Genomic DNA, 22,355 nt, shown 5'->3' with positions numbered 1-22,355 from the left:
CCTCAGGCCTGCCTCCGGCCGTCTCAGGCGCTCAGCAAACCGTGGGGGGCAATGACCCCCTTCCTCTCCCCCTTTCCTTCGATCAAATTCATGGACATCGTGGCGGACGGCAGAACTTCTGCCGTGGGGGTGGAGAACGCACGTGGGCGAGGAGTGACCTCAGGCCCATGCGGCCCCGAGTCAGGCCGGGAGGCTCCCCCTCTCGCGTCTGCTTTTCTCTGGAGAACACGGTCAACCCCTCCCCAACATCACCGCCATTGCCGAGGGCTCGTGACCAGGAGCAGACCTGGGAGGGGTGGCAGAACCAGAGTGGCCAGGCCCCAGCAGCCCACAGCCCATGTCACTGAGGCCGCGTGGGCCCCGTCCTGTGCCGTGTGGCCTTTTGCCGTTTAACATTCTCAAAGACAGGCAGCTGCCTTGCTGGGCTCTCCAGCTCCTGCCCATGGCCCCAGAGCTGAAAGCCCCTTCCCTCAGCTCGGTCCTGCCCAGAAACAGGCGCCACCTCCTGTCGCCGCAGCTGAGGCAAGAGGGCGAGGACCTTCCTTTTTTCTTTTTCTTTTTTTTTTTTTTTAGGTTTTATTTAAAGATTTACTGGGCCCAGTGCTGTGGCACAGTGGGTTAAGCCACAGCCTGCAGTGCCAGCATCCCATATGGGTGCCAGTTCTAGTCCCGGCTGCTCCACTTCCCACCCAGCTCTCTGCTGTGGCCTGGGAAAGCAGCAGAAGATGGCCCAAGTGCTTGGGCCCCTGCACCCATGTGGGAGACCTGGAGGAAGCTCCTGGCTTCACCAGCCCAGCCCATCCCCAGCTGTTGTGGCCATGTGGGGAGTGAGCCACTGGATTGAAGATCTGTCTCTGTCTCTGTGTCTCCTCTCTCTCTAATTCTGACTTTCAAATAAATAAATCTTAACTCTGCCTTTTAAATAAATTTTTAAAAATAGATTTGTTTAGTTATTTGAAAGTCAGAACTAGAGAGAGGGAGAGATCTTCCATCTGCTGGTTCACTCCCCGGATGGCTGCGAGCCGGCAGCCTGGAGCTCTGTCCGGGTCTCCCGCGCGGGTGCAGGGCCCAAGCGCTTGGGGCATCTTCCACTGCTTCCCAGCCGCGTTAGGAGGGAGCTGGATGGGAAGCGGAGCAGCCGGGACTGGAACCGGGCAGCGACTGAACCTGCTGTGCCCAGAGCAGCCGCTGCCCTTCTGTGGAAGCCTGGCGCTAACGCTTTCCCTTCTGCCCTAGAGGGGGGCAGCGTGACCCCGGTGCGGGAGAGTCCGTGCACCCCCAGACTCCGTTCTGTGAGCTCGTATGGAAACATCCGCGCAGTCACCACAGCCAGGAGCCTCAACAAATCTCTGCAGAACCTGAGCCTGACAGAAGAAGGTGGGGCGCGGGCGGGCTCGCGGCCTGGGCCCTGAGGGCCTCGGGGGTGCCGTGCCGCTGGGTCTGCCCTGTCTGCAGCCGTGGTGGTTGGCCAGCCGCGGGCGTAGCACGGAAGCCGGGGTTCTGCTCACAGTGGCCAGTGCTGCACATCTGCAGAGACCACAGGCTCAGCTGGGGACAGGTGGCCCTCAGACAGCCACACCCTCAGACAGCCGCCCCCTCAGACAGCCGCCCCCCTCAGACAGCCGCCCCCCTCAGACAGCCGCCCCCCTCAGACAGCCACACCCTCAGACAGCCGCCACCCTCAGACAGCCGCCACCCTCAGACAGCCGCCCCCCTCAGACAGCCACACCCTCAGACAGCCACCCCCCCGCCCCGGTCTCCCAGGAGTAACCATGCCATGGAGCTTGGTTCAAAGGAGAAGAGGCAGGGTGTGTGTGTCCCCACCTGTGTGCAGGGGTGTATGTACGTGTGTGTGTGTACGTGTGTGTGTACGTGTGTGTGTCCCCACCTGTGCACAGGTGTGTGTGTATGTACGTGTGTGTGTACCCACATGTGCACAGGTGTGTGTGTGTACCCACCTGTGCACAGGTGTGTGTGTGTGTGTGTCCCCACCTGTTCACAGGTGTGTGTGTACGTGTGTGTGTGTACCTACATGTGCACAGGTGTGTGTGTGTGTACGTGTGTGGTGTGTACCCACCTGTGCACAGGGGTGTGTGTGTGTGTGGGTGTGTGTGTGGTGAGCCTCATTGTGCAGGAGCAGACACATCTGAGGCAGGCCAGGAGCCACAGAGCAAGGCCAGGGGTGCCTGAGCCGCACCCGACGCCCTGCGCCGTGTCCTGCAGCGGGCAGCTCGGTGGCCTTCTCCCCCGGCAACCTCAGCACCAGCAGCAGCGCCAGCAGCACCCTGGGCAGCCCGGAGAACGAGGAGTACATCCTGTCCTTCGAGACCATCGACAAGATGCGCCGCGTGAGCTCCTACTCCTCGCTCAACTCCCTCATCGGTGAGCGCCCAGCCCTCGCCCCGCCACAGCTGCGGGAGTGGGGGAGAGGAGGTGCGGGCGCGGGGCCGCTCGGCCACGGACTTGGCGGGCGCTGGCTCACAGCCAGGCCAGTGGGCAGCGGGTCGGGCGGCCGCCGGAACCTCCCGCCGCCCTCCCTCGGTGCGCACGCCTGCCCGAGTGCCCCGCGCTCCGAGCTGTGTTCTCAGCCCGGTGGTTTTACCCCGGGCCGCTCGGTGCGAGTGGGGGTGCCTCTGCCCTGGCGCGGAGTGGGCAGAGGTCAGGGCGCCGCCGCAGGCCCCAGTGCTCGGGTGGCAGCAGTGCAGGCTGAGGGCCCTCGGCTGTGCCCCGCACCCCTCCCTCCCAGAGTGCCCCTGGAGATGGACGTTGGAGATGGGGCTCTGGTTTCTGTCTTGTGCCCTGAACGTACGTTTCTGGTTCCCCCGCCAGGACCACTGCCGTGAGGGCCTGGGGAGCGGCCAGCTGCTGGCTTTGGCCTGACCCAGCCCAGCAGCTGCAGACATCTGGGTGGGAGTGAACCAGAAGAGCTCGCTCTCGCTCTCTCTCGCTCTCTCGCTCGCTCTCTGTCTCTCGCTCTCTCTCTCGCTCTCTCTCTCTGTCTCTCGCTCTCTCTCTCTCTCGCTCTCTCGCTCTCTCTCGCTCTCTTGCTCTCTCTCGCTCGCTCTCTGTCTCTCGCTCTCTCACTGTCTCTCGCTCTCTCTCTGTCTCTCGCTCTCTTGTTCTCTCTCGCTCCCTCTCGCTCTCCCTCCCTCTCCCTCGCTCTCTCTGGCGCTCTGTCTCTGTGTGTGTCTCTGTGGCCCTGCCTTGGAATTAAACACAGAGACACAGGAAGGATACGTAGTCGTCCCCTGTGATGTTCTCCTCACTCGGCTTCTGTCGCAGCCTCCTGGTGATGGCCAGTGGGGCTACTTGCCTGCCTCCTTCTCTGTTCCCTCGTCCGTAAGCAAATGCAGGACCTGGCCCCTGCCTCCAGGGGACCCTGCCCCGCTGCCCCTGGGCTCTGCTGGGCTCCTGGCCTGGCCGGCTCCCTGTTCACTCAGAACTCTGGCCAAGTGATGTCTTAATGCCGCCTTCCCAGTCCACTCCCCCCTCCAGAATGGGCTCTGCTCCGTGCCGTCCCGAGAGCCTGTTTTGATTTTGGCTGTGGCTGTTAGTGAAGGAGAGGGCCGGGGCAGGGGTGCCCCCGCCTGAGTGCCTCTCACCACCGCACGTCCTGCCTGCTCGCTTGTTCTGGCGCCCACCTCTGCCCACGTGCGCTGCCTGGCGCCTGCCGGGTGCCGCGGTGCACACGCCAGCAGGGACTCACGCGTGCCCCCGCCCCGGCAGTCTCACCTGGGAGTGAGGGCCCTGCCGGAGGGCTCTGCAGAGCGCGCTCCCGGCTGCACCTAGCGAGGCCCAGGGGCTGTCGCTCTGCGCCCCTCCCGCGTGCTCGCGCCATGCCGCTGCCGGAGGCACGGATCTGGCTTCCAGGTCTCTGCTTCTGAGTACCCGCTCATTGCCTCGCAAGTGTGCCGCGGCGCTGCCTTCCTCGCTCTGAGTGCAGACGCGCAGCAGGAGTCTGGGTGCCGGGCCGCAGTCGACAGACCCGCCACACGGCGTCCAGCCCGGCTTCGTCCTGTCTTCGCGCCACCTGGACCTGATGCCTGTTTCTCTGTAATCAGGCTTTGTGTGTCTTGAGTTTTCCTCTTGCCCAGTGTCTCCACGGTCTTCTGTGTTTTCTGCTAAAGGTCTAGCTCTCCTTTCATGCTGTCTTGATATTTATCCTTGAATCAGGGTGCGGTGGGGACCCTGCTTTTATTTTTATCTTTTTCCCTCGTGCACTCCGTCCCCTGCTGCTGGGCAGGCGGTCTGGCCCTCGCCGCGTTCCCCCAAGGGCTGTGTGCCGAGCTGATGCAGTCGCCACGGACACAGCTCTTGGACCAAATCCTCAACCAGTTTATCCTGCAGACCGTCCCGGCCTTAGTTAGCGCTCGGCTGTTTCGACGTGGCCAGAGTTCCTGTGTCCACGGGAGCCACGTGGGCTGTTTGGAATTGTGTGGAACGAGATGGGGGTGGGGAGCTGGCGCCCTGCAGTGTGGAGGAGCCTCCGCCGGGAGCAGGACACACCTGTCCTTGAGCTCGGGGCTGGCGTATGACCTGGCGCACCGGTCAGTCGCCAGGCGCTTGTCCGTGGACTCACCTCGTCCGTGGGCTCGGGGCCGGCGTATGACCTGGCGCACCGGTCAGTCGCTGGGCGCCTGTCCGTGGACTCACCTCGTCCGTGGGCTCGGGGCCGGCGTATGACCTGGCACACCGGTCAGTCGCCGGGCGCCTGTCCGTGGACTCACCTCGTCCGCGGGCTCGGGGCCAGCGTATGACCTGGCGCACCGGTCAGTCGCCGGCGCCTGGTGGTCTTCGTGAATTTGAGGGGCGTCTCTTCAGCAGCGTGGGCGGGCGACGCCTTGAGCTGCCCGTGCACTTCCTGGTGGCTTCCCCTTGGCTGTGCCCGTGAGTTCTGGTCTAGGTGCTTGGGAACTTTCTTCATGGATGAAGCTGAATGTTTTCCGTGTCTCTTGCTGTCATTGTTGATTGGCGCAGTGCGTGATTATAGTGTCCGCGTAAACCACCCGGTCCCTGGGAAAGCCCGTTAGTGATTCCCTTTGGCACTTTTGCACTGAGCTCCCCAGTGTTTTATCTGGAATGCTCCTGTCTGTGTTCTGGGCAGATCTGGTTTCCGGTTTTTCTACTTTGTTCTGTGTTTAGCTGGTTTGTGTGTCAGGTTTCTGTCAGCCTCGTGAAACTGGCTAGGACTCCCTCCCACAGCGGAAGCTGTGTGTCCTCTGGGTATCAGAGAACGTGCCTCTGGACTGTGGGCAGCGGTGCGATTCTCTGGGCAGATCTGAACTCGCCTCCCATGTGTCTGGCTGTAGCAGGATCTATACATTTTCTTGGTCCATTACCCTGGGGCCGTCCCCTCTCCTGGGACGCCATCCGTGACCCTCAGGCCGTCCCCTCTCCTGGGATGCCGTCCGTGACCCTGGGGCCATCCCCTCTCCTGGGACGCCGTCCATGGCCCTGGGGCCGTCCCCTCTCCTGGGACGCTGTCCATTACCCAGTGGCCGGTCTTTCCGCCGTGCCCCTCGCGGCTTTCCTTGTGTCCTCCTCTCGCTCCGTCCTGCGAGACGTCCATCGTGTCTTTGTTTTGTCAGGTCCTGGCTTTGCCGCGTCTGTGGGCTTCGTGTTCCCATCTTTGTTCCTGTCTCAGCTCTGAAGTTGGAAACAGCTCGTCAACTCTGAGGCTGTCTCCTGGCGCGCTCGGCTCCAGTGGCTTCCCTCTTGCCGATAGGATTTCTCTGCCTTGGCGCGAATTCGCTCTTTGCGTTGCATCGCGTCGCGGTGTGAGATAGCCCTGACCCGTGTGAGACGGCTGTGACGAGAGAACTCGGGACCCGGCTGAGGTCACTCCCGCCAGACGCCTGTGTGCTCGGGGAGGCTCTGAGCGGCCGCCCCGAGGGTCCTCCGAATGGATGTGGGGTCCAGGCTGGCACCGCGTGCTCCAGGGCAGTGAGCCTGAATTGGGTGGGGGCTCTGCTCACCGCACACCCCCGACAGCGAGGGCTGAGTGCAGAAATGCTCGTCTGTGGTCGACGTTGACGAGTAGCAGGGCAGGTTGGCGCGTCCGGCTGTTTGCTGAGATACACAGAGGGTGGAGACCTGCGGTGCAGGTGGGCTCTCGCCAGAAAGACGCATCCCAGATGGCGTCTGTTCTGAGCTGGGATACACCGCTTTCAGGTTTTAGAAATACGTTTCTTGTGTTTATTTGAGAGACAGGCAGATCTCCCACCTGCTGGTTCACTCCCTAAATACCCACACCAGCCAGGGCTGGGCCGGCCAAAGCCAGGAGCCAGGAGCTCCACCCAGGTCTCCCATGTGGGTGCAGGGACCCAGCCACTGACACCAGCATCTGCTGCTCCGAGGGGGCGCAGAAGCAGGAAGCTGGAGTCAGGCGACACTGCCAAGCACTGGCAAGCGTGCAAACAGAGGCCTGGGCCAGGGCCCGTTTCCTCCACTCTTTTTGTTTATTTTTTATTTTTTTAATAAAATATTTATTTTTATTTATTTGAAACAGTTAGAGAGAGAGAAAGAGAGAGAGAGAATCTTCCATCCACTGGTTCACTGCCCATGGCCACAACAGTCAGGGCTGGGTCAGGCCGAAGCCAGGAGCCAGGAACTCCATCCATGTGTGGGGAACTCCGTCCCATGTGGGGAACTCCGTCTCCCACATGGGTACAAGCACTTGGCCCGTCTTCTGCTGCTTTCCCAGGCCACAGCAGGGAGCTGGATCGGAAGTGGAGCAGCCAGGACTCGAACCAGCGCCCATACAGGATGCCAGAGTCGCAGGCGGTAGCTTAACCCACTGGGCCACGGTGCCAGTCCCCACAGTAGCGTCTTTTTTTTTTTTTTTTTTTGACAGGCAGAGTGGACAGTGAGAGAGAGAGACAGAGAGAAAGGTCTTCCTTTGCCGTTGGTTCACCCTCCAATGGCTGCTGTGGCCGGCGCACCACACTGATCCGATGGCAGGAGCCAGGTGTTTCTCCTGGTCTCCCATGAGGTGCAGGGCCCAAGCACTTGGGCCATCCTCCACTGCACTCCTGGGCCACAGCAGAGAGCTGGCCTGGAAGAGGGGCAACCGGGACAGAATCCGGCGCCCCGACCGGGACTAGAACCTGGGGTGCCGGCGCCGCAAGGTGGAGGATTAGCCTAGTGAGCCGCGGCGCCGGCCCCCACAGTAGCATCTTATACTCCCTTAAAATCGCATCTCCGTAGTAACAAGTCCAAGGTGGCGTCCGCTGAGGGACGGGAGCCAGCCCCAGTCACCCCGAGACCCCAGCCCTCGCTGCTGTCATGTGTGGTCAGCAGCAGAGCCCGAGTCACATGGGGCCTAGGGCCGAGGGTGGGCTCCACCCACCTCTCCACACCCGCCCAGTGCTGCAGGAGAGCCGGGTTCAAGTCCTCACTCAGAATTTGAGGTGGGAGTGACAGCTCTGAGAGAAAAGACCCAAGCCCCAGACGGACACTGCCTGGACCCCCAGGCCCACCCAGGCCCACCCAGGCTCTTGGGGGTCCAAGCAGAGGCTGTGGCCGGTCAAGCTCTGCCCATTCCAGCATGGCCAGCCAGTCCGTCCTCCTTTGCTTTCCTCTCTGGCCTGGTGTCAGGGAGCCCCTCCCGTGGCTCCAGAGCCCCAAGGCAGTGAGCTCGGGGGCCCCGCAGGGCACAGCCGGGGTGCAGCAGCCCAGTGCGGGATGCGCAGGCGGGGGTGTTGCCGCGGGGCGGGTGCACCCTGGAGGAAGGGTTCGCAGCCCGTTGACTTGTTCCCCAGTGCTGCAAGGTTGTGTCCTGCGACCAGAGCCCTTGGTGCACAGCCGTCACCGAGTGTGTCTCGTAGGGACGCCGAGGAGGGGAGGGGGCTGCACATGGGCCGGCCACCAGTCCGGGGGAGCAGCCGGGGTCCCGGCCAGCAAGATTCTCCTAAAGGCCACTCCGTGTCACGGGAGCGGGCCCTGAGGAGACGCAGTCGCCGGGGCTCACCCGCTGGCACCCAGGGAAGGGACCCGCAAGAAAGGGGCCAATGCCGAGGCCCCGGAGTGGGTGGGAGGCGCTGGGCCACCCCGTGCCAGGTTCAGGCGCGAGAGGCCGCAAGCCCACTCTGCGGGCCTGGGTCCAGGTGACGGGCTCGCAGCTCCCCCCAGCAGAACCGCCGCCAGCCGGGCCCTCTGTGCTGAAGACAGCAGGCTGAGAGCAGAGCAGCTGCCGGAGCAGGGAGCACGGGAGAGCAGCCGTCGTAGCCACGCCAAGGGGAGACGTGGGACACAGTCCACGATTCCGTTAGCGCGGGGTCGGATGGCTGCCGGTCATGCGCAGCTGAGACGGGCCGCATGACACTGTTCTCGCCCTCGTGTTTCACAAACAGGGCTACAGCAGAGTCAAATCTGCGGAAAATCGAGTCATAAAAATAGAACTTCACAAAATAAGTGACAGCGAGAGCTGCTCTTCCTGTCGCCCGGCGTGGCTGAGCCTGGTCCTGTTGCTGCTGATCCGAGGCCCCTTCCCAGGGTCTGCGTGGGGAGGTGGACCTGGGTCCCTCTCGCCCAGCATCTGCACCGGGTTACTGTGCTGTCGGCCGAGGGCCATGCACCTCGCTGGTATCATCCCCTCCCCGCGGCTGATCGTCAGCAGCCCTGCCCCTCGTGGCTCGGTGCCATGCGGCAGCCACAATTCCAAGAAACTGCTGCCGCGGTGCCACTCGGCCAGGGGCCGCCTGCGAGCCACAGGCGGGAGAGGAGCTAGTGAACAGAAGCGCTGGCCAGCTGAGGTCTCTGTGAGAACTTGTCGTTTCGGGCTCAGCTTGGAGCTCCTTTTCTTCTGAGCATGGCTGTGAGGGGGAAACGCGTCGCCTGTGGGTTCAGGTTCAGGCCCTATCATGAGAGCAACTCAGAGCGACGTCCACCTGCCCACCGCCCTCCTCCCCATGAGAGCGTGGTCCTTACGTGATGAGGAGCGTGGTTCCTAGGGCAGGCTGGCCGCTGGGCCAGGAGAATCAGTGTTGGGGCTTAGCCCACAGAGTCTGAACTGATTTTACAAACAGTTTCCTTCGGCTTTGCTCATAAATCCAGACGGCCGTGGCAGAGCCGTGGGGTGCAGGAGTTGTTAGGCCCTGTTCTGCCTCTGAATGAAGCAGGCAGGGCACTGCGGGGGAACAGCTGCACTGGTTTCCATCTGCGGTGCAAGTCTGCCTGCCGTTGCAGATGCCAGAGCGCCCCGGCTGCCCAGCAGTGCACCTGCTGACCCTCAGGGACATGGGGCCTGGCACACAGTAGGCAGTCAGGACTGCTGCACGGTGGGGCCTGACCCTGAAGAAGGACTTCCCCTCAGTGGAAAACACTAAGTCACCAGCAGGGGCAAGCCGACTTGCCCTCAGGAATGGCCACTGAGGGCTGGGCCTTCGGGCACCGGTGTTTCAGGAGGAGCCGCAGGGAGGCCTCTCTCCCCTGGGACGGCAGCTGGGCGCTTGGATGCCCCCCAGCGTGGGGAGGGAGTAGCCGGCCAGGTTTCTGTGGACTCTTCTCGGAGCGTTCTCCTCCGCTGGCCACGCGGGCGGGAGAGCAGATCTCCTGGCCGCACTGCACGTGGGCAGCTCCTGCCTCGGTGGCCCACAGCCAGACCAGCGGGGAGGACGTGGTGCCGACCTCGCTGTGCAGATCCGAGGGCGAGGGTGGGCGGAGCTGATGGAGAGGCCTCTGCACCCACACACGACTGTGCCTGCCCCCGAGTTTGTTCTTGGCCCTCGCCCACCTCTTGTCTCCAGACTTGAACGTGCCCAGCGAAACTCAGGCCACTTGAGCCCTGTGCTCGCCCAGAAGCCTCCTCCGACAGCACCTCTGATGTCCCGGCCCCGCGTGAGGACACAGGGATTTCTTGGGCGCTGGCCATCACCTGACACACAGTCCTGGCTTACGCGGAATCTTTCGTCTCTGTCACGGAACAAGCCTTCAGCAAATCGCCCAGCTGCCCCGAACGCAGCTGCAGTGCTGCGTGGCTGTCTCCTCGCCCCGAGCGGGGGTCTCTGCCGCTCCGCCTCCAGGGCAGAGCCAGGCGCTGCCACTGCCCACACCCAGCCCCTCCTGTCCTCGGGCAGCCTCGGCTCGCGCCTCCACCAGGGCTGCCTTCCTCCCTCTCCTGCCCGTGCTGACCGCCCCCCCGAGGCCTCCTCCCTGTGGCCCACTGCTCCCCTTGGCTCCTGAGCACACGGCCCTCACTGTCTCTGGTTTGCCCACGCACATTTCGGTCCTGCTTCTCTGCGAAGTCCACTTCCTTTGTGCTGGCTGTCGCCTCCCCGCCTCTGTCACTCCTCTGCATCTCCCTGGGGCAGCGCGGTGGCAGGGCTGTGGCGTGGCCTGAGGGTCACACAGGTGCGTGTCCTCTGTGCTCTTCCCCGATGCCAGGGTGCACCTGCCGTTGGCATGGCCGAGGGGCCAGGTCGGCGTGAGCAGCCGTCCCCGTGGACGGCTCAGCAAGCCTGCTCTGTCTCCTTGTCCAGAGCTTGCGACCACATCTGTTGGCGTATCTGAGTCCCCGTGGAGTCCGGTCTCATCCCCCCCCCACGCCTGGGCACAGACCCCACGTCAAGTGCACACACCCTGGCTTGGAGATCCCTGGGGACAGAGGTTCCATCACACACCCTCTTGGGAAACGCAGAGCTGTGCCACGTGTGGGGTGGGCTGAAGGCAGAGCAGGATGTGAACAGAGCTTCCTTCCCACGCACCCACACGCCACGTTACAGGCCACGTTCCTTCCCACGCACCCACACGCCACGTTACAGGCCACGTTCCTTCCCACACGCCACGTTACAGGCCACGTTCCTTCCCACGCACCCACACGCCACGTTACAGGCCACGTTCCTTCCCACACGCCACGTTACAGGCTACGTTCCTTCCCACGCACCCACACGCCACGTTACAGGCCACGTTCCTTCCCACGCACCCACACGCCACGTTACAAGCACATTCCCACATGCCACATTGCAGGCCACATTCCTTCCCACGTACCCCACATGCCACGTTACAGGCCATGTTCCTTCCCACACACCCACACGCCACGTTACAGGCCACGTTCCTTCCCACGCACCCACACGCCACGTTACAGGCCACGTTCCTTCGCACGCACCCACATGCCACATTATAGGCCGCATTCCTTCCCATGTACCCCACATGCCACGTTACAGGCCACGTTCCTTCCCACACACCCACACGCCACATTACACACACCATGTTACAGGCCACGTTATCTGGTGATCTGGAGCGGAACGTGAGGTCTAGGTCGTGCTTGCCGTCAGCTAAGGTGTTTCACATGGAAACCCCCACCCCCCACCCCGCCCCAGCTCTCCTTGTAAGAAAGACCCCACGGCAGAGGAAGAACCCGTGTGACCCAGCGGCCCCCACAACTGGGGTTCTCCGGTCTCGGGGCCTGTCCCGCCGATACCAAACGGGGGCTTCCTGTCGCCCCCAGCTCTTGGAAGCCACGCCTCCTGATGCCGCCTCTGAAGACAGCAGCGTTCCTACCTGCGCCATCCGCTGCTGAAACGTCTCCCGTCTCTCTCCTAGGGGTTTCCTTTAACAGCGTCTACACCCAGATCTGGAGGGTCCTGCTGCACCTGGCTGCCGACCCCTACCCAGACGTCTCTGACTTGGCCATGAAGGTGCTCAACAGCATCGCCTACAAGGTAGGTGCCGGGCACGGTCTCCACGCTCCCGAGCTCTCAGTCTGTCCCGAGGAAGCCGTGAAGGGGGCTGGGAGCACGTGGAACAGCTTCCCCGGCCACGTCTGCAGGAGCACCAGGGTTTGCTTACCCAGATTGTACCTTTTTTTGTAAGATTTATTTTTGGACCGGCGCCACGGCTCACTAGGCTAATCCTCCACCTGTGGCACCAGCACCCCGGGTTCTAGTCCTGGTCAGGGTGTTGGATTCTGTCCCGGTTGCCCCTCTTCCAGGCCAGCTCTCTGCTGTGGCCCGGGAGTGCAGTGGAGGATGGCCCAAGTGCTTGGGCCCTGCACCCCATGGGAGACCAGGAGAAGCACCTGGCTCCTGCCTTCGGATCAGTGTGGTGCACCAGCAGCAGTGGCCATTAGGGGGTGAACCAACGGCAAAGGAAGACCTTTCTCTCTGTCTCTCTCTCTCTCACTGTCTAAATCTGCCTGTCAAAAAAAGATTTATTTTTATTTATTTGAAAGGCGAAGTTAACAGAGAGAGAGAGAGAGCGTCCATCCTCTGGTTCGCTTCCCCAATGGCTGCAGTAGCCAGCACTGGGCCAGGCCAAAGCCAGGAGCTTGGGACTCCATCTGAGTCTCCCACGTGGGTGCAGGGGCCCAAGCACTGGGTCCGTCCTCTACTGCTTTCCCAGGTGTGCCAGCAGGAGCTGGATCGGAAGTGGAGCAGCCAGGGCTGGAACTGGTGCCGCGCAGGTGGCGGCCTAACCCGCCCTGCCGCAGCTCCAGCCCTCGGGCTGTGGACAGCCACAGTCCCCTGGTGTCTGTGACCTCCAGTGATGCCCTCCCAGCTCCCCTTGCTCGCGACTGTTGCGGCTGAGGGCAGCTTCAAGGAGCCAGGCTTCGCCGGTCTGCGCGTGCCCGCTCTCCATCTCGCTAGCGTGGCCTTTGCGGCTTGCGAGCTTCTCCTTTGGGCTCGGTTTGCTCTTGGAACTCTGCCCTCCTGAGGGGGAGGCGCGGGTCCCGCTCCATTTGGACGCTGCACACTTCCCAGGCCTCGTGAGCGCTGGGGCTTGGCCTGGTGTTTATCCCTGTCCTCATGGGCTCCTGCCTCCCGTGAGCGGAGGGCACCCCATCAAGGACTCGAGGGGCCTCCCCCACAGACCCCCTCTCACCCCCTGGAGCTCTCCCCGGTCCCCTCTGCTTGCCGAGAGCTCTCAGCCACCGTGAGCCGGGACAGGCATTTGCTCCCGTCCCTGGCCCCTGGGCTCACGGCACCACTGTCGGGGCTCAGGCTGGCTGCTTGCTAACTTCCTGGTGGTTTAGCTGTTCGTGGAAGTTGACAGTTAATATTTTAAGAGTGGAATTAGAATGTGTTTGTTACAGTATTTTAAAGTCCTTTTGTAATTTTATCATGAAGTTTTGAGTTCACACAAAGTTGCAGGAAGAATCCAGGGGAAGGTACCTCCTCTTAGGGGTCACCTGGTGTCCTGGCCCCCCCCACCTCCCCAGGACACCGCATAGGTCATGCTTAGCTCCTAGGGTCCACAGGGTCTGGCCCTGAGTCCTTCCACCCCCGTCCACTGGGACCTGAGTTACCAAGGCCTGGCCGGAGCCCCCGTCAGCCGTCGCCCTCCGGTCCTGGGCCCCTGTCGAGCCTACAGCTCACACGGACACACGGACACAGGCTGAGGGCTAGCTCGGACCAGTGCAGCACACGGAATGAGACACGTCCCGGCACTGGACCGTGGACCCCCCCGGTGCTGCCCAGGGGCCGCCCTGGGGCGCCAGCTGGCTCGGGCACTGGGAGTCTCTGCTTTGTATCTGGAGCGGAGGTGCTGCCCAGGGGCCTCCTGGGCAGGGCCTGTGGCCACGAGGAGCAGATGGCCATGGTTCCCCGCAGGCCGGCACAAGTGTGGAGGAGAGTCCTAGTCGCGCACTCGCCCTGGCGGCTGCGTCTCGTCTCCTCCCTGCGAGTGTCCTGTAAGGACTGAGGGCAGGGCTGCTGTCGTGAGCATCAGTGTTAGCGTGTCGTCACCATCCTCGTCCTCTGGAAACGGGGCCAGGCTCGCGGCAGCTCCAGGAGCTGGGCCAGCGGGCAGGCGAGGCCAGGCTCCAGGGCTGCGGGCGGCTGACCTCAGAGCACCGCCGCCGTGGTCCCTGAGTGATGCCGGAGTCTGCATCCAAAGACAAGCCCACGTGGCCCGCCCAGGGCGTGCACTGTGCAGGGAGGCGATGAGGAGAGACGCAGGCACCTGCTTCTCGGCGATCAGGTGACCTGGCCCACGTCATGTCAGCCCAGAACCGGCTCTGGGCCACCCTCTGGGAACCCCGTCTTGAGAGCTTCTCACCCACGAGTCAGATCCTTGATATAGAACTCACAGGAGTATTTCCGAACCACCCGGTCCCTCCCACGGACGAGCGGCAGTCATCCAGCCAGGAAACCCACAGCCAAGCCGCCGAGCTTCAGGCCTGCCCGTGTCCTCACTCACCTCTAGTCGACACACACCAGCAGCGAGGGTCCTGCTGCCCCCCGTGACCTGCGCAGGGTCCCAGCAGAGCGCTCGCTGCTGAGATCCGGACGGGCCCGGGGCCTCCACCCGCCTCCGCGGGCCCGGGATTCCACATGTAGTGACACCAGTTGGCCGCCTGGGGAGCTGGGCCCAGCCTGGGGAGGGAGGGAGGGTCCTCTAGACCTCGCAGGAGGGGCTGCAGGTGGGGCTCACAGGGGTCTGCTGTCTTGCAGACCAGGCTCAGCCCCCGGTTTGTGTCCCGGACCTGATGTCATCACGCAGTGGGTTTCCTGGTAGGCGCCGTCTGTCTGGCAGTGACAGGGACCTGAGGAGGGACTCCCCCTGGAGGGTCCTGTGTCCTCGCACCTTTGTCTCGAGTGGCAGGTGGGCCTGGCCCTCCTGGGGGCCGCTGCTCCTTCCTCTGCTGCGCCTGCACGTTCTCCACGCTGACCGAAGCTGGGCTTAGTGACAGGAACCCACCTGGAACCCTGGGGTCACTGAGCGGCCTCATGGGACCACCCCCCCACCCACCCAACCCCCTCGCGCCTGTGCACAGCCCCTCACCCAGGAGCTCCAGAGATCCAGAACCAGGGCCGTGCCTGGCAGGCTGTGTGGCCCCGGCCCACGGAGCAGAGCCGTGGCTGACAGCCCCGGGACACCTCGGGGCTCCTGCGTCACCACCGGGCCCGGCTCTGCGCACTTGGCAGCTGTGGCGGTGGCTGACGTCTCTGTCAGCCCAGGGGTTTCCTGTCTCCCCGTCACCTCCCACACTGTCAGGGAGGCGCCTGCTAGCCTCTGGCTTCTGAAGTTGGAGTTTCTCTTCTCTTGAGACTTTTCTTTAAAAGATTTATTTATTTAAAATGCAGAGTTATAGAGAAAGAGCATGAGACAGATCTCCCATCTACTAATTCACTCCCGAAATGGCCGCAATGGCCGGAGCTGGGCCAGGCCAAAACCAGGAGCCAGGAGCTTCTTCCAGGCCTCCCATGTGGGTGCAGGGGCCCAAGGACTTGGGCCATCTTCTACTGCCTTCCCAGGCCTTTAACAGAGAGCTGGATTGGAAGTGGAGCAGCCAGGACTCGAACCAGCGTCCATATGGGCTGTGGGTGCCAGAGGTGGAGGCTTAGCCACCGCACCACAGTGCCGGCCCCTTTTATTAGACTTTGTTTAAAGGCTCATACAGCTCTCAGCCTTTGTGGACTGTGTGTGTGGAGTTTGCAGAATGATTTAAACACCAAGTCCACAAAGAATGTGTGTTCTCTTTCTAATTAAAACTGGAGAAAACTAGAAATGGTGTTTGAAGACCGGATAAGCCCCCTTTCTTGCAATAGGAAGGGGGACCCGGAGAGCAGACCGTGGGCGTTGCCTGCAGGGGGCGTGTTTCCTTTGATTTCCTGCTGGCTGAGCTGTGGGTTGGACGCCCCTCCCTGCTGAGCGAATGATTCACTCGCAGGGGCCAGCAGGTCGCAGGGGCAGGAGCTCTGTGTCCTGCTCACGGCGTCGCCTGGCTTCCGGAAAGTGCAGCCTGCACCCGCCGGCCCTCGGGACGCTCCGGCTCAGGGGCCTGTGGCTGCTTCAGGGGCGTCTGGCCCCGCCCTCCCACGCAGGGCAGGCGGCCTCCGGCCCTTTCCACGCTTGCAGAGCTGTTGGGGCCGGCGGCAGTGCCAGCGCTCAGAGTGGAACACCCAGAACCAGCCTGGCAGAGGTGGGCGCTCCCAGCGCGGGAGTGGTCACTCTCCTGTCTGCTTCCCGTTTCCTCTCCGTTAGCTGCTGTCCGAGTCCTGCTGAAACCACAGGAAATGCAGATGGCCCCCGGCAGGCGTGAGCCCAGAGCGCCTGTCCTGTCTCCACCCCCGGGCAGAGGGGGCTGTCTTGAGCCCGCCCTTGACGCAGGAGAAATTAAAGCGGGCTGGGGGCGCCGTGCCCCCCGGCCCCCTGCGCAGCCTCCCCTGGACTGGGTTTCCGAATTCTAGCCTAGCAGTGAGCGTGTCACGTCCACTCTGCAGGGCCGGCGCTGCGCTGCCCGCTGGCCTCGGCCTTGGGGGCCGGAGAGGCCAGCTCCATGACCAGCATGGCCAGGGGCGCCTGCTGCCGGGGGAGGGCCGAGTGCACCCCCCAGGCCCCTCGAGGGTGCGAGGGCGTGAAAGCGTCACACAGTCCGAGCCCTGGGGCTGCTGCTGCTGACTCCACGCTAGGGCCACCTGGGGGACACAGTGGCTTTGTCCTGGCGGAAGGAGATGGAGGCCACCACCTTCCTGAGGGAGTGCCCTGCACGCCGGCCCCCCCAGCACCGCTTGGAGGCCACTTCAGACTTCCCGGCAGCGTCACCACCCTAGGGGCCTCCCAGGACCCGGGCGACTCTGGGGGCAGGCGTGTGGCGTGTGGTGACGCCACTGCTCGCAGCACCCACATCACATGTGGGAGCGTCCATTCGTGTCCCGACTCTGCTTCCTGGCGATGCACCTGAGAGGCAGCCGGCCGAGGCTCAAGTCCTCCGTCCCCCGCCCCCCACGTGGGAGACCCAATGGAGTTCCCACTCTGGTGCCAGCCTGGCCCAGCCCCGTGTGTTTTGGGTGACGGGAGTGAGCCAGCTGGTGGAGTCTCTGTGTGTCTCTGCCCATCAAATAAGATGAAAAATGTTTTAAAATAAGAAGATACATTTGGGCCGGCGCCGCGGCTCACTAGGCTAATCCTCCACCTTGCGGCGCCGGCACACCGGGTTCTAGTCCCGGTCGGGGTGCCGGATTCTGTCCCAGTTGCCCCTCTTCCAGGCCAGCTCTCTGCTGTGGCCAGGGAGTGCAGTGGAGGATGGCCCAAGTGCTTGGGCCCTGCACCCCACGGGAGACCAGGAGAAGCACCTGGCTCCTGCCATCGGATCAGCGCAGCGCACCTGCCATAGTGCGCTGGCTGCGGCGGCCATTGGAGGGTGAACCAACAGCAAAGGAAGACCTTCCTCTCTGTCTCTCTCTCTCTCTCACTGTCCACTCTGCCTGTCCAAAAAAAAAAAAGATACATTTGGTCTTCAGAGTGACGTCTGGGGGGACCGGCCACTGGTCTGAGTTTCCCTGGCAGAACGGCCTCTCCTTCTTCAAAAGCAACCACCCTTGCCCCTCTCGCGTGACGTCCACTCCCTGTCCTCTCGCTCCTGCAGGCCACAGTCAACGCCCGGCCCCAGCGCATCCTGGACACGTCTTCGCTCACCCAGTCGGCCCCCGCCAGCCCCACCAACAAGGGCATGCACATCCACCAGGTGGGGTAAGTGACGGGCGTTGGTCGCAGCTGCTCCGGGGCGGTCAGGTGGCCAAGGACCCCCGGGCCTCCCCCGTTGGTCCCTAGCTCGCGCCCTCCCTGTCTTCCCACTTTTTCTCGTCTTCCCTTCCTCTCCAGCACATGGGGGCCCCTCCCCGTGGCTCTCCCTGCCACGGGTACCCACGTGCACGCAGCCCGTGTCTCTGAGCGCCCCCTCCTGGCCGCCTTCCCCACACGGAAGACCCTGCCTCTGCACTGTGTGCCGGCACAGGCTGCGCTCGGTGGACGCCCGGCACCGGTCAGAGTTCCCTGAGAGGCCGTGGGTTCTCCCAGTGGGACACCACCAGGCGACTCCTCCTAGCGTGTGCCCCGGGAGCAGTGCGCGCGTCCTTGGTCCCAGGGGAGCCTGCACCGCGCAGGCCTGGGCGGCTGGGCCCTCACGCTCCGCGAGAGTCGGTTCTTAGGGCTCTCGCGTGGCCAGTGGTCAGCGTGGACGGCTGCGGCATGGAAGCCGGGCAGCCGGCTCCTGTGTCCGTCAGCAGCACGTGGGAGGTGGGTGCAGCTCGGCGTCTGCTCTCCAAGAAGAAAGCAAGCGCTGTTTGTCCTCCCAATGGCAGAGGCTCGCCGCCAACGGCCAGCACCAGCAGCTCCAGCCTGACCAACGACGTGGCCAAGCAGCCGGTCAGCCGCGACCTGCCCTCGGGCCGGCCGGGCGCCACGGGCCCCGTGGGGGCGCAGTACACCCCCCACTCGCACCAGTTTCCCCGGACGCGGAAGCTGTTCGACAAGGGCCCAGACCAGGTAGACGCCGTTCGCGGTCTCGCGGTCTCGCGGTCTGCGCGTGGAGGCTCCTCAGGGGCACGCGGTGGCTTTGCCTCTGAGTGAGACTGCGGCCGCCGCCCTTGGAGCCCTGGCGGCGCTCCTGGCCACCCAGCCCTGTGCTGGGTATTGCAGGGGCCTCATCCCCGCTGCCTCTCGTTCCTGGCACTCTGGAAGAACCAGAGCACAGAGCCGGTGTGCACCGTCCTGGCTCCCCAGTGTGGAGCTGCAGCACAAGCTTGCACCGAGCAGGTGTGTGCTTTCGCATAGGCACTCGACTGCTCTGCCTGAGAGGGCCCCTCCCAGCAGGTGTCTTCACATAGGCACTCGACTGCTCTGCCTGAGAGGGCCCCTCCCAGCAGGTGTCTTCACATAGGCACTCGACTGCTCTGCCTGAGAGGGCCCCTCCCAGCAGGTGTCTTCACATAGGCACTCGACTGCTCTGCCTGAGAGGGCCCCTCCCAGCAGGTGTCTTCACATAGGCACTCGACTGCTCTGCCTGAGAGGGCCCCTCCCAGCAGGTGTCTTCACATAGGCACTCGACTGCTCTGCCTGAGAGGGCCCCTCCCAGCAGGTGTCTTCACATAGGCACTCGACTGCTCTGCCTGAGAGGGCCCCTCCCAGCAGGTGTCTTCACATAGGCACTCGACTGCTCTGCCTGAGAGGGCCCCTCCCAGCAGGTGTCTTCACATAGGCACTCGACTGCTCTGCCTGAGAGGGCCCCTCCCAGCAGGTGTCTTCACATAGGCACTCGACTGCTCTGCCTGAGAGGGCCCCTCCCAGCAGGTGTCTTCACATAGGCACTCGACTGCTCTGCCTGAGAGGGCCCCTCCCAGCAGGTGTCTTCACATAGGCACTCGACTGCTCTGCCTGTGGTTCCCAGGGTTTCAGGAGGGTGTCTGTGCCTTCCTGTGCCAGGGTTGTGCGGGCTGTGCCGTGAGAAGGCCTGGCTCATTCTGCCGGCTTGTCCTGGCTCTGCCGCCTTCTGTCACGGACCAGGTGTGGAGAAGGCTGTTCAGGACGTGCCAGGGCCCGAGCTGGGCAGGGCACCAGGGCAGTGGCATCCCAGTGGTGGGGGACTGTGTCTCACTCTGGTCCAGTCTTTGAGACGGGAAGCAGCGACCAGCCACCTTGCAGTACTGGGGAGAGGGAGCCGCAGGTTTCCATGACAACCAGTCGGCTCTGGGCCGTCCCTCACCGCCAGAGCCACACAGTGAGCCAGGAGCCCCCGGAGCTCCAAGTGCAGGTCGGCCTCCCGGCTGGGTGCTGAGCAGGGCAGAGCCCGCATTGCCCACGGCTGGGCCCAAGGCCACAGTGGGCTCCAGCCGCGTCAGCCCTGCCGAACGCCGGCTGGTGGTTCTTGCTCCAAAGCCGACCTGCCGGGCAAGGTGGCCACCGTGACAGTGCGTGGTCGGACATGGACCTGCGCTGGCTGTGCTCTCCTTCCGGGGCCACTGCTCGCCACGGGGGCGGTGGGGCTGCCGAAGGAACGGCCTGTTCCGTGCCGGGTAGCAGAGGCTTGGCGTCTGTCCACACTCGGGACCTGCACAGCCCTGTCTGTGCGACACCACTCCGCAGCCGAGCCGCGCCTCCGGCCCTGGGGGGCGGGTGGGTGCCGAGCCTCGGTCAGCAGGACCGGCGGTGACGGGCCAGGAACGACTGTGCTGACAGCGCGACTCTGCCCGGAACGGAGCTCTGTGAACCCTCGGCAGCACCAGGCAGTGCGGGGACTCACGTGGCTCCTGTTTCTCTCCCCAACCCCCTCCCCGACGCCCAAGACCACGGATGACGGGGACGATGCTGCCGGACACAAGAGCTTCATCTCGGCCACGATGCAGACGGGGTTCTGTGACTGGAGCGCCCGCTACTTTGCCCAGCCCGTCATGAAGGTGAGGGTGGCCCTGGCGGGGCACAGGTGCCGGCGGCCCAGGGCCTCGCTCCCGGCCCCCTGTCTGCAGTAGCCCAGCTCTGGCCTTGGTGCTGAGCCCGCCCTGCCGCCTGGTCCTGCGCTGTGCTGCCGGTTCCCTGGGCTCCTGTGAGCCCCGTGGGGCCCACACAGACCATACTGACGAGCCGCAGGCGGGTGGGCGGGGCTCCCTCGGCCTCAGTGCCGCCCTCCGCGGCGCCTGTCCCGCTGTGTCACCAGCCGTTGGGAGGTGACGGCAGCAGGTTGACCACTAAAGAAACAGCTTCACTCACCTTCCTGCCTCGCAAAGAGACAAGCTGGCGTCCAGGGCCGGCCCACGGACGCGTGTCCCTCGGTCACGGCTGCTGCTCACTGTGGCCCTCAGCAGGCCCGGCCTCACCTGGGCGACTCGGTGCTGGGGGCTGCTGCGGCTGAGCCCAACCTCGGCACAGCTGTGTCGGCCTTAACTCTGCCCAGCCGTGCTGGGGGCGCCCTGCCGCGAGCCGCGTGTCCGGAGTGCCGGCTCCCGCGGGCAGGCCAGGAGCCGGGCTGTGTTAGATTCCCCGGGAACCCCCTCGCAGACTCTGAGGTGCAGGTTCTCAGCTGTGCGTGGGCTGCGCCTCGTGTCGTGCCCGCGCAGAGCCTGCTCCGCTCTCCTTCCTCACCGCGAGTGCCGATTCCCACCCGTGGGACCACAGAACAGCCCTTGGAACGAGCCTGGCTGCCCAGCCCTGTGCTGGGAGGGAGGGCAGGGCGCTTGTGCACGGCTCTTTTTTTTTTTTTTTTTTTTTTGATTTATTTATCTGAGAAGTAGAGTTGCAGAGAGAGGGAGAGTCACAGAGAGCTCTTCCTTCCACTGGCTCACTCCCCAAATGTGTGCAGCGGCCAGGGGCAGGCCAGGCCAAAGCCAGGAGCCAGGAGCTTCTTCTGGGTCTCCCACGTGGGTGCAGGGGCCCAAGGGCCTGGGGAACTGCTTTCCCAGGCCATCGGCAGGGAGTAGGGTCGGAAGTGGAGCAGCTGGGACTCCACCAAGTTCATGTGGGATGCCAGCATCGTAGGTGGCGGCTTAACCTGCTGTGCCACAGGCCGGCCCCTCTCTTCCACTTTTTCAATGAACTCAAGAGCGTGAACCAGCCCAGCCTTTTCAAGAAAAAGCTCCATGAGTACGAATCAAAGCCTTCAATCCAGGAATCACTCCGGTGGGGTGTCACCTTAAGGAAAGAGAGGTACGAATAACCTCTGTTGTTGGAAGCAGGACACTGAGTCGTCTTCCATGCCAGCAGAGGTTGGATGCTCAGATCCACGTTATTTGCTGAGATGTCACTGGGCTGTTAAACTTTAATTTTTTTTTTTTTTTTTTTTTTTTTGACAGGCAGAGTGGACAGAGAGAGAGACAGAGAGAAAGGTCTTCCTTTGCCATTGGTTCACCCTCCAATGGCCGCCGCAGCCAGCGCGCTGCGGCCGGCGTACCACGCTGATCCGATGGCAGGAGCCAGGAGCCAGGTGCTTCCTCCTGGTCTCCCATGGGGTGCAGGGCCCAAGCACTTGGGCCATCCTCCACTGCACTCCCGGGCCACAGCAGAGAGCTGGCCTGGAAGAGGGGCAACCGGGACAGAATCCGGCGCCCCGACCCGGTGTGCCGGCGCCGCAAGGCGGAGAATTAGCCTAGTGAGCCTCGGCGCCGGCCTTGGGCTATTAAACTTTAAAGTGAACCAGTAGGCCCAGCGTGTGGTGCACTGGGTAAAGCTACCACCTGCAGTGCCGGCATCCCACGTGGGCCGGTTCATGTCCCGGCTGCCCGACTGTGATCCAGCTCCCTGCTAAAGGCCTGGGGGAAGCAGTGGACGATGGCCCGAGTGCTTGGGCCCTGGCACCCACGTGGGAGACCCTGATGAAGCTCCTGGCTCCAGCCTGGCCCAGCACTGAACATTGCTGTGGCCGTTCAGGGAGGGAACCAGGGAATGGAAGATTTCTCTCTGTCTCTCCCTCTCTAACTCGGACTTTGAAATAAATGAATAAATTTTTTTTTTTAATTTACCAGTGTCGCATGGAAATGCACAAGATAAATTTTTTACAAAGGAAAACATAGGACCAAAAAACAACCATGATCCTGGTGATGCCAGCGTGGACACACTGCGCTCAGGAACATGGCCGGGAGCAAACGTGGGTTCACAAGTGGCCGGGTGACGGGGCACGGGCTGGCTGCTTCCTGTGTCCCTCGGCT

The 22,355-nt window shown here is 63.3% G+C and overlaps 1 protein-coding gene and 1 long non-coding RNA gene across 3 annotated transcripts in view; one reads left to right on the top strand and one right to left on the bottom strand.

Annotated features, from left to right (window-relative positions):
• RPTOR (regulatory associated protein of MTOR complex 1) overlaps positions 1-22,355 on the top strand; it is a 342,586-nt gene that overhangs the window by 301,149 nt on the left and 19,082 nt on the right. For both annotated transcript variants that reach the window (XM_070060172.2, XM_070060173.2), the window contains 6 exons: positions 1,237-1,377; positions 2,224-2,382; positions 11,542-11,660; positions 17,309-17,412; positions 18,024-18,207; positions 20,004-20,114. In XM_070060172.2, coding sequence (XP_069916273.1) covers positions 1,237-1,377; positions 2,224-2,382; positions 11,542-11,660; positions 17,309-17,412; positions 18,024-18,207; positions 20,004-20,114 — 818 coding nt within the window. The remainder of the gene's footprint in view (positions 1-1,236; positions 1,378-2,223; positions 2,383-11,541; positions 11,661-17,308; positions 17,413-18,023; positions 18,208-20,003; positions 20,115-22,355) is intronic.
• On the bottom strand, positions 13,021-14,851 carry LOC149121059 (uncharacterized). Its single transcript, XR_016223954.1, has 3 exons — positions 14,722-14,851; positions 14,423-14,637; positions 13,021-14,312 (listed from the first exon to the last, which is right to left on the bottom strand). It is a non-coding gene; the product is annotated as an uncharacterized LOC149121059 (long non-coding RNA).

The sequence above is a fragment of the Oryctolagus cuniculus genome, chromosome 17 (assembly GCF_051225735.1).
Source record: "Oryctolagus cuniculus isolate XC-2025 breed Fujian yellow rabbit chromosome 17, ASM5122573v1, whole genome shotgun sequence".
Lineage (NCBI taxonomy): Eukaryota > Metazoa > Chordata > Mammalia > Lagomorpha > Leporidae > Oryctolagus > Oryctolagus cuniculus.
Note: the sequence above shows the minus strand (reverse complement) of the source record. Positions and strands in the feature narration are given on the sequence as shown.